The sequence below is a fragment of the Vulpes lagopus genome, chromosome 12, assembly GCF_018345385.1.
Source record: "Vulpes lagopus strain Blue_001 chromosome 12, ASM1834538v1, whole genome shotgun sequence".
Classification (NCBI taxonomy): domain Eukaryota; kingdom Metazoa; phylum Chordata; class Mammalia; order Carnivora; family Canidae; genus Vulpes; species Vulpes lagopus.
In genome coordinates, this window is record NC_054835.1 from 11,388,527 (window position 1) to 11,399,748 (window position 11,222).

Below are 11,222 nucleotides of genomic sequence, written 5' to 3' on the forward strand. Positions count from 1 at the left end.
GGACCAGGAGTGCCCCAGGGAGGGGACCAGGAAGGAAAGAGGCTAGAAGCTAAGGCTTATGCACACGGGGACTTTACTCCAAAGTTGTTGCCTCAAAGAAAAGAAGCAGGGTCTCCTTGAGTCAACAACTCTGGCCTCAGGAAAAAAAAAAAAAGAATCAGAGACAAGTGTTGATCACATGGCACATCAGCTGTTGGACCCTGTCCATGTGCTCTCAACATGTGCGCTCCCATCCCGGCCTCCCTTCAGGGCGTTCAGACCACAGCTGCCATCGCAGCCCCTACTGAAAGGAGCAGGCCCCTCCCTTTGGTTTTCTCTGCCCTGGGGCCCCGGGAGGCCTGCACCCTCCCGTCCTCCCCAGCCAGCACCTTCCTCCCTGGCCCATGGGGACGCTCGCGGCGAAACTGCTCCTGCCCACCCTCAGCAGCCTGGCCTTCCTCCCCACCGTCAGCATCGCCGCCAAGCGGCGGTTCCACATGGAGGCCATGGTCTACCTCTTCACCATGTTCTTCGTGGCAGTAAGTCTGGGGCCCGGGGGAGGACCCACACGGGGCATGCTCCCCAAAGGCGGAAGAGACACCACGTTCGTATATTTGTGAGGAAGAAAAGTGATTTGGAGGCGAAAGCAAGAGCCCAGAAACTGGGAGAGAGGGTGGGGGGACCTCCTCATCCTCTCTGGAACTCAGTTTCCCCATTTGTGCTAGGAAGTCACTCCAGGATCGGTATACACGAGACCAAGCCCACAAGGGGCCAGAGTCAGTCCGGGACAAGCCCTTCCAGCTTCCAGGGCGCCCCCTCTCTTGCCGTCTGCAGACCCCAGGCCACCCGTGCCGCCCACCGCCTGCACCCTGTCCCAGCCACAAGCACAGGGCGGCTGAGCAGGGAGGACAGGGCCAAGCCAGGCCCCAGAGGGGGTTAGTGGGGTTTAGGGAATGCGTAGGGCCTGGGTGAGTCTGATTCCAGAATTCCAAAGCTGGCCCCAGTTCAGGAGGGCCTGCTCACGTCTGCTGGTCTCTGAGTCCTTCTTCCTCCGTTTATATGCCTGGATGACTGTCTCCCTCTCTCTCCCCCTCCCTGTGGGTCTCTCTCCCCCTGTGTTTTCCTCTACTGGCTTTCTCCGCATCTGCCTTTTTTTGTCTTACACTCTGTCTGTGTCTAGGTCTTTCTTGGTCTCTGGAGCTCTGTCTCCATAGAACGTGCCCTTGTTCCAACCCTGCTGGTCTTTACCTGTCTGGCTTGGTTCCCCTGGCCCCCCATATGTCTGTGGCTGTATCTCCCATCCCTAAGCTTCTGTTTGTCTGTCTGCCCACCCTCCTATGGACCTCTCTCTCTAATCGACCATCGCTCTACCTTCCTAATTGATGACCCATCCTTCCACCCATCACCCATCTGTGTCTCAGAGCCGACCAGCGTCCCTCTGAGTCCCCCACACTCACGGCTGGATTCGCTCCCTCTCCGAGCCCAGCTCCCCTTGAGAAGCAAGGACCAGGGGGGCAAGTGTTCCCCCAGACCTCTCCTGGCAGCAGAGTCAGACATGTGAAAAATTGCATGCCTCCTGCTGCCGGCTGGCTTGGCTCCCCAGCGGCAGGGCCTCTGCGGGTGAGCATCAGGGTCCTTGGGGCAGCTCCGGGTACTGAGGTCTGTGAGCACACACGTGTTTGCAGAGGTGTGTGCACCTGTCATGCCAATGTCCTAGCTAGCCACACCCATGCTTACCTGCAACAGGAGAAGCTGCATGTGCACGTGGGCTGGCGCTCCCATAGGCAGCAAGGGGACCTGCAGCTGGGGGCTGCCCAGGGCTTCAGCCTCCACACATGGGCACAGGATAGACCTTAGCTGCAGTGGGGCTGGCCACAATCCAGCACCCGGGCTGTGGGGTGTGCCAGGTGCTCTGCATACACTGTCTCATGTAGTCTTCTCAGCTCCTCATGAGCCTGGGATTATGACAGGCCCATTTGACAGATGAAGAAACCGAGTCCCACAGAAGGCAAATCACATGGTCCATACGGGATGTGCCCTGGCTCTTGGCTCATTGAAGGCATCTTGTCTGATGCCGTTTCATTAGTTCCAGAAGGGAGCCCTGTCTGGGTGAGTTCCAGGAAGCCAATCTGACATATGAGAAGCCCAGGCACAGAGCAGACTGGGGACCCCTCTTTGGGTACAGAGGGCTTGGGGCTGGGAGGAGGAGCTGGGCCCATGTGAGACCTGGCCCCGGGAGCCACAGACACTGCCAGGCCACCCCTCCCTGCTGGCCCCCAGCTGCCTCCAGCCTGACCTCAGAGGCTCACCCCGTCCCACCCTAGCCTGCCCGGAGTGGCAGAGGCAGCTGCCTCCTAGGACAAATGTCCTCCAACCTCAAAGCCACACTCAGCCGCTTTCCCCCCAAGCCCCAGGCAACACCATGGCAGCCTCTGCCGCCCACGTGGCTTCTTCTGTGTTCTGGTCACAACCCTCCCGTGACAATCACCGTGTCTGTGCCGAACATGGTGCCATGTGCTTTGTCATGTGGAGTCCCCTGGCCCACCCCACAGCATCCTGTCTGACGGAGGGGAGACCCCAGGCAGTCAGCTGCTTGCTGGAGCTCACAAAGCGAGGATCCATTAGGTAGGCTCCTGGAGGCTGCGCAGTCTCTCAGCAGCCCCCAGCAGCCCTCCAGCCCTGCCAACACCCTTGGGAGGGTCAAGTCACCCCTGCACAGGAAGAGGAGGCAGGCCTCACAGACACAGTGGCTGGGCACCGACCACCACTCTGCCCAGCCTCCCTGGCAGGCAGCGCTGCCCTGAATGTCCGCTTCCCCACCTGTCCAGCCGAGATGAGCCAAGGTAGGAGCAGCCCCTCCTGGGTCAGCTGTCCTCCAAAGGCAAACCCTGCCTCCCTGAGCCGGCATTCACATGGCCAGGTGAAGACTGGATGCTCCTGTTCTTAACGGGCCCAGGGGGGACACTCCCAAGGCTCTCAGAGTGACTAAGTCTGAGATTATACTTGGTGATCCGTGCTACACAGGAGAGATGCAGGTGCAAATGCAGCAGATGCTGGGGCCAGGAGGTGGGGCCAGGGATGTGGTTCTGGAAATAGCAGGACAAGATCCATGTCACTCACAGGGCTTGCCTGCCAGAACCGTGCGGAGCAAGTGTCCTTCTCCCCACTGTATCCCACAGAGCCTTGAGCACCTTGATCAGGCCCCACCTGAAGCTCCTGTTTCCCCAGCTAAACAGACCTGTCCACAGCCTAGTTGCTCTCCTCTATCCTCTTTGCCTGTGTCACTTCAAATGGTGTGCCCTCCAGAGTTCAACACAGTTCTCTAGGTGGGTCTGATCCAGGACAGAGAGAAGCAGGACACTCACCTCTCTTGTTCTGCACACTATACCCCTATTCATGCCTCCTAGGTGCACCCAAACTGTGGGTCACCTGTAATTGTAACCAGTAGGAGCTCTAAATCCACCCCTACTTGCTTGACTCGCGGGGTGCTCCAGGGCTCCTGCTCCCCCTGTAACACCCCTGGTCCTCCAGACCAGGGCTGCTCTCCTGTTTGCCTCCTCCCACCTGCTGAGCTAGGCTCACCCAGAGTCAATTGTGAAGGTTCCCAAGCTCGTGCATCACTTGTGGAACTTGTCAAAATGATCATGCTCCGTAATTAAATTATTACTTGAGATGATGAAACGTGTGCATGCAAGGAGAGAGCTGCTGTTTTCTGGGAGGGAATTGGTTGGCCACTTGGCGAATACGCCTCAGGGGGCGTTTCGCTTTAAAAATCGTGAGTAGATCAGATGTCAGGGAGAAACTTTTTTTTTTTTGAGATTTTATTTATTTATTCATGAGAGACACAGAGAGAGGCAGAGACACAGGCAGAGGGAGAAGCAGGCTCCCCACAGGGAGCCCGAAGCAGAACTTGATCCCAGGACCTGGGCCTGAGGCAGAGGCAGACGCTCAACTGCTGAGACCCCCAGGCTTCCCATCAGCCTGAGAAACTCTTAAAAATGCAAATCCCGGGATCCCTGGGTGGCGCAACGGTTTGGCTCCTGCCTTTGGCCCAGGGCGCGATCCTGGAGACCCGGGATCGAATCCCACATCGGGCTCCCGGTGCATGGAGCCTGCTTCTCCCTCTGCCTGTGTCTCTGCCTCTCTCTCTCTGTCTGTGACTATCAAAAATATAAATAAATAAAAAAAATTAAAAAAAAATGCAAATCCCTGACTGCACCCCAGACCTGCTGAGTTAGCAAGTCAGGGCCGGCTCAGCAACCCAGAGTCTTCACACACCCCCTGCCCTGGCCCAACCCCTGCCCAGGGTTTGGTGCCCACTGAGGTCTAAGGACTTCTGCGGGGGGGAGGAGGTACCCTAGTCACCACAGGGGCCAGTAGTCGGGGAAAAAAAAGGCCCCTGCAGGCCGCTGAAGAGCTGACTGACATCCTAAAGATAGGCCGTGGCCCTACTCACACCAGTGAGCATTGAAGGGATGCACATGTACCTGTTGTTGGCAAACCCAGGTGTTGACAGCACGTGCAGGGCTCCCCACCTCAGCAGGTTTCACCTGAGTAATGCCTGGCCTCTGCTTGGTCGCATCAGAGAACATTAGAGGGCATCCCAGTGCCTCCACCCACCCCACACCTCATGTGGATTGTTTCCTCTAATTCCCCACAAGATCACAGGAGGGGAGCAGTGGGCAGTGCATCCGTCCTTCAGGTGGGGAAACTGAGGCATGAAGTGACCCTGCTCGAGCCTTGCAGCTGGTGGGCGGCCAGGGCTGGCCGGGACTGTGGCTGGGGTGCCGAGGGCTGGGGTGCTGGGGTGCCAGCCCATGGCTGGGGTGCTATCCCCTCCATCCCCTGAGGTCGTGGGTTTGTCTGGCAGCTCCACCATGCGTGCAACGGGCCCGGGCTATCCGTGCTCTGCTTCATGCGCCACGACGTCCTGGAGTACTTCAGCGTCTATGGGACGGCACTGAGCATGTGGGTCTCGCTGATGGGTGAGTGGCCGCGCCCCGGGCCTCCATTTCCCCACCATCCACCTGCCGGCTCCCTGAAACAGCCCTGTCCCCCCGACTCTGCCCTCCATCCCCCATCCAGAGCACCTCCCCCATCTCCTGGGCTTCAAGGGCCCAGGAGGGCTTCGAGGGATGGAAAGGAATGCCCGGTCCCTAAGTGCCCTGATCCCCATCCTCGCAACCCTCTCCGCGTTCACCTTCATGAAGGCTCATTTGGACACACACATGGTGGAGCCACACGGAGGAAGCAGCGGAAGGGCTCTCCTCTGTCCCGTCTCCCAGGAGACCACTGTTCACCTGTCAGGGTTTGCCCCTGAGACGTTTCTAGAGGCTCATAGATGCATTCATGCGCCTCACTGTCAGCTTGGGTGATTATGAGGATGGAATCGCTCAGAAGCACATTGTTTCTGCAACTTTTTTCTCCCTAAGCGCTATCTCGCATCGATGCCAGGGCACCTGGTCCCCATGGCACGGGGCTCCCTGCTATTCGCCCAGGCACTGGGAAGGACCCAGATTGTTCCTGTCTCATACCTGGCTGTTTTCAGCCCAGGGGTCTCTGTCTTGGGCACAGGGATCCCTCAGGGCAGGTGCACGTTGACCCGCTCATGAAAGCAGCTTCCCACAAATGCAGCCTGGGCCACTCTGTCCATGTCTGTCCCTTAAAGCCAGCCAGAACTCAGACCTCGGGGGACCGGGCTGGGCCATGGGGTTTTGTCGCAGGCTGGGGGCGCCCTGCACTGGGGCCCTAAGGGATGCCTCTGGGGGAGCAGTAGCTGGAGAGGCAGAGGCCACTCACCACTCCTGGTTCCTCTCCCCCTACCCCCACTCCCACCCCAGCACTGGCTGACTTCGACGAACCCAAGAGGTCGACTTTTGTGATGTTTGGCGTCCTGACCATCGCTGTGCGGATCTACCATGACCGCTGGGGCTACGGGGTGTACTCGGGCCCCATTGGCACGGCTGTCCTCATCATCGCCACAAAGTGGGTGCGTACCATGTGGGTTTCAGTGGACGGGGGCAGCTGTACCCTGTGACCCTTCCACCTCCAGGACTCCCTTTACTTCCCATCTCAGGGCTGCAGCTAAAACAGAGACAATGAGCATCAGCCCCCCACCCCCCTACATGGTCCGTATCATCCTTACTCACTAGCTCTGGACCTAACTCAAGTGACTCCACTTCTCTGCCTCTAGTTTCCATATCTGAAAAGTGGCTGTTACAGGAACAGTCCAATCCCTACCTCATAGGATTCATTCAAAGATTGAGTTAATGCATCTAAAAGTATTAGTATAGAACTTTCTAGCTTCTAACGTGCTCAATGCCTAGGAGCTATTACTACTAGTGGTATTCTTCGCAGAGAATGACTGCTTCAGAGATGCAGAAGCAATTGGAAATGGCCTGGGTTAATCTGGGAAGACTTCAAGGAGGCCATGAGCCTTGAGTTTGTTTGGTTCTGGCGAGGAGGGAGGCTGTGGTGTGCGGTGGGCAGGACGATGGAACTGCCCCAAAGCACTGAGGCAGCCTGAGCCAAAGTTTGCAACACTGGCGTCTCTTCCCTGGGCCCCCTGGGGCCTGGCACACACTAGGCCCTTATGCCATCTCCAGGCCTCCCTGAATCCTCTCCTGTATCAAGGCCCTCCTGGCTGTGGGGCCTGAAAGCCACTTACACTCCCCCAGCTGACGAGAGATGCCAGAGCAGGGTGGACCCAGGGCCACTCCCTTCCCCAGAAGGGAAGCTGCAGAGCCTTGCAAGGACCAGACCAGAGGCCTGGGCTGCAGGCAGGCCTGAGGCGGGGCCCATTGTCCAGCCCTGCAGCAGCCTGGGCCCCGAGGGTGACATGCCTCTGCCACATTTTCGCCCCTCTGGAGCCCCACTTGGAATCTCTAGGTGTCCCAACTCCAAGCTCTGGCAGCAGGTTTAGTCTGGTGTGGTCTGACCCTGCCCAAGCCACACACCCCTCAAGGACCCAAAATTAAGGCCAAGATGTAGGGCCTCAGGGGATGGGGACGCAGCCAGGCCACCTGGGGGAGCAGGAAGGCAGTTCTCTGGGAAGAGGAGCCAGGCTGGGCCAGTAGGACAGAACATGCCCATCACCCCATTGCACGGCTGCAGGAGGGAAAGGAAAGCCCTGTTCCTCCTACAGCCGGGGAGTAAAGATCTGTGACGCCATTCCGTTGGTGAAGGAAGGAGGGCTCAAGAGGTCACAATCAACGAGAGGTCACAGCACCGGGCAAGGCCAGGCCTTGACTTCTCCCAAGAAAAGGGAAGGAGAGGAGCCTCTTCCTCACTCCAGCTTGGGGACGCAGGGCTGGCCCAGGGCTGACCCAAGAGGCCCCTTGGAGCTGCCTGTGGGAGGCGTGTGGGGTCTGCTGTGTCCAGCCCCAGGGAAGGACCAGTTAATGAACACGCTGGAATGCATAAACACAGAGCCCTGGGCTTCGATAATGCACTCCGCCCCTCCGCTCCCCCCCCCCCTGCCCCCGCAGGAAGTAGGGTGGGCTCTTGGTCTGTGCTGGAGGGTCCATTCCTCCCACAGATCCTGGCAGGTCTGAATTGAAGTTGGATGGTGATTAGCCCAAAGGGGTGACACTTGCAGGTGTCCCTGGGAAGCGCCACAGCCCCCGGGGCTGTGGATCCAGCCAAAGGAACCAGGAGGTCTGCCTAGCTCCCTGCATCTGGGGCTCAAATGGTGTTTTTCAGACCATTTAACATGGAGTTTATTTTGGATTTCCAAGGGCAGTTGTTTCCTGGAATGAGGGTGGTTTTCTTCTCCCGGAGGCTAGTCCCTTCTTGAGCCAGAGGTGGGGAGCAGTAGCCTCAGGGAGAGGAAGCAGAGAGAGGTGGGTGTGGGGGCTGCAGGGCATGATCCCGAGCCCCCGGGGGTCCCCCTAGCTGCACCCATGTGCTGACAGTGCCCGAGCAGGTACTGATGTCTTATCAGCAACAACAAATTCCAGAAAACTAGACACCAGACTCCGGTGGCTGAGCCCCGACCCAGCATGAGGCTATACACCGTCTCTGTGTGCTCCACCTGGTGGGTTTCTGCAGCCGGGGTGGGGATCAATGCCCCAGCCCATGGGGGCCTTAGGGCACATGGTGCACATAGCTGTTCTGTCGCTGCCATCCTAAATGTCCTGTCCCCCCAAAACACCTTGGCCCCCAGGGCTTTGGGGATCCAGGAGGTGAACCTACATTTACTGCACGTTTTCTGTGTATGTGGAGCCATTTTTTAATTTTTTTTTTAAGATTTATTTACTTATTTTAGAGATAGTGAGCCAGCGAGTGGGGGGAGGGGCAAGGGGAAGAGAATCTTTATGCAGACTCCCCCCTGAGTGCTTGACCCCATGATCCATGAGTTCAGGACCTAAGCCAAACCCAGAGTCAGAGGCTCAACTGGCTGTGCCCTCAGAGACCCCTGAGCCCATCTTTTTACTCATCCACGCCTGCTCGAGCCTTCCACTAACATGGGTACCTGAGCAAGCAAAGGTTCACGTGCTGCTCAGGTTGTCTCATAAGTGCTAGGATAGGTCATTATCTAGGAGCAGCTGAAGGTTCTCGTGGACCAACCCATGGGTAGCCCTGTGGACCCTGTGGTGGGCTGTGTCTGGTCCCCTGGGCGTCCCTGCTGGTGGGCAGAGGTGCAGGTGCAAGGGCAGTCTTGTTCTGTCCCAAAGAGGCAGGCAGGGGTGGGGGGTCCTCATGAGGCAAACTGGCCCAGGGGTGTCCTGCTCAGGCATCCAGGCTGGGGCTCCCTTGGGTCCTACAGCCACGGGACCGGGCGTGTGGGCATCTCCCTGAGCCCCATCTCCTGCCCGAGGACAGCGAGGTATGCGTGCATGCCCAGGGCCAGCTCCCCAGCCAACTCTGCACAGAGTGCCCACTGTGTGACCTCTCTGCATGACCACTCTCCCCGCAGCTGCAGCAGATGAAGGAGAAGAAGAGTCTGTACCCGGACAAGAGTGTCTACACCCAGCAGATAGGCCCTGGCCTCTGTTTTGGGGCACTGGCCCTTATGCTGCGCTTCTTTTTTGAGGTATGGGGCCCTGGGCCTCCTTAGGGGGTGGCCTCAGCAGCATTACATCCCACCTCCTCTGTTGCTCCCTGTGGGTGCAGAGGTGACTCCCTCCCACCACAGTATCGTCCATCACAGGAACAGGGCTATCACTGTCTGCGTGTATCTAGGATGAGGTGCACAGCCCATGTGGGGCCTGGGGCTGGAGTCTGTACCTGCAGGTGGTGGAGGAGAGGAGTGGGGAGGGGTGGGGAGGAGAGAGGGCGGAAGGAGGGAAGAAGGGGAGAGGAGGGAGAGGGAGGGAGGGAAGAGGAGGGAGGGGAAGAGGAGGGAGGGGAAGAAGGGAGAAGGGAGGAAGGAGGAGGAGGAGGAGGGAGAGGGAGGAAGGGGGAGAAGGGAGGCAAGGAGGAGCCCCAGGCTCGCTGCCAACAGCGAATGCCAATGCTACAACATTCCACCTTGTACCCTCTGTGCTCCCGGGCTCTGATGTCAGGGAGGACGGCCGTGGGCTGCACGCTGAGCCGAGGCCCCTTGGAGGAGGGCATGTGGCCAGATTCCTGAGGGGGGGTGACCGGCAGGTGCCCCGGCATGCCAGGCGTGCCAGCAGAGGCACAGAGCAAGGGGGGGTGTCCTGGAGCCACAGACTGATCCCCCTTCCCCGCCCCTGCAGGACTGGGATTACACCTATGTCCACAGCTTCTACCACTGTGCCCTGGCCATGTCCTTCGTCCTCCTGCTCCCCAAGGTCAACAAGAAGGCTGGAAGCGCGGGGCCCCCTGCCAAGCTAGACTGCTCCACCCTTTGCTGTGCTTGTATCTGACCTTGCAAGGCCCCTGGCCCTTGCCCGCCGCGAGCCCCCCACCCGCCCCCGTCTCAGGGCCCTGGAGAGAGGCCTCCTGCCCTTCCTGACCCCAGAGCACCCAGGGGCGTCATCTCCCCTCCGAGCCTGACAGGTCCCTGGGGATTCGGGGAGCACCCTGCCCACTCCCTAGGGTTCCCCCAAGTGCCAAACACCATGCTGGAAAAAGGTGCACTCCCTCCCCCCGCCCCCTCCACCAGTCCTGCCCAATGGGTGTCTGCAGAAGCCCAGAGCCAACATGTGTCCCCATATCGCCCCTTCCCTCCGCACCCAAAAGTGTGGGCCAAGCCCCAGCCGGAGGGGTTCTGCCCACGCCCTCCTCACAACATCTGTTTTCTCTTGGAAATTGGCATCGCTGCTTCTGTCCCGTGCCTCAGGCTCTGTACAAACCCATCAGGAAGCCGCGGTCTGCGGGGCAACTCTGTCCCTGGCCCAGGCCTGCGTGGCCACCCCTCCAGCCGGGTCCTCAATACCTGACCCCACTGTGTGCCCTGTCTTCTCATCCCCTGCTCTAATTCTTAAAACAAGTCCATGGCAAAGTGTGATCCTTGCATCCTATAGACAGGAGCCCGAGGCCCCAAGCAGGTGAGCACCAGGCTAGGCCCCAGACTACGTCTGCTGCTCCAGGAGCTGCCCCATGGCCGGTCCCCTGAGCACGCTGAGCACACAGCACTCTCCCTAGCTCAACGCCAGCGCAGGAAGGGGGTCCCTGAGCAGAGGCCAGTGGGCCCTCCCGGGCTGGGCACATGGGGCAAGACTGCCTCAGGGCGTGGGGAGGTCAGCGAGCTCTGGCACAGAGCCTGTCCCCACTGGGCCCCAGAGGTGGCGGGAGCAGGCCTCCCAGACATCACCTCACAAACCTGAGCCTCCCCAGCAGCCCTGGCCCACCCCGCCTTCCCGAATGATGTGGGCACATATGTCAGGCAGGAAGTTACCTACACCTGTCTGGGGCCTGTTTGTGTTTCCAGGCGGTGCACGCCCACTCCCACTGCCCATTGGGAGGGCAGCTGGCTGTTTGTCCTAAAGTCACCTCTTGCTCACCTTGGGGGGCCAGAAGAGATCCGGGGACAAGGTCTGTCAGCCTTCCTGACCATCCGGAGGTCCTCAGCCTGGGGGCCTGGACCCCCACAGCCTCCACCTGGCTCAGCCTCTTTCTCTCCTGATAGCCCAGGGACACCAGAACAGCCACTCGGTTCTCCCCACTGCCCCTCAGAGTCCCAGCCAAGCAGGCCCAGGGAGCAGGGGTGCATTATCGCTCTTCTTCCCAGATGAGCACAGGTTCAGGGCCAGCCCCCCCAGACAGACGGGGCCCTGCCCTTCCCTGCCGCAGCAAGGGGCAGATGTGCTTCCAGTGGCTTCTTGTCTGGTCGG

General features: G+C 59.4%; 1 protein-coding gene across 1 annotated transcript; it reads left to right on the top strand.

Annotated features, from left to right (window-relative positions):
* Positions 1-383: 383 nt before the first annotated feature.
* Positions 384-10,368, top strand: MYMK (myomaker, myoblast fusion factor). The gene is made up of 5 exons (XM_041723768.1): positions 384-518; positions 4,850-4,964; positions 5,820-5,968; positions 8,897-9,013; positions 9,663-10,368. Exons 1-5 carry the CDS (start codon positions 384-386, stop codon positions 9,810-9,812), a joined length of 666 nt encoding a protein of 221 aa, XP_041579702.1. The 3' UTR covers positions 9,813-10,368.
* Positions 10,369-11,222: the final 854 nt, after the last annotated feature.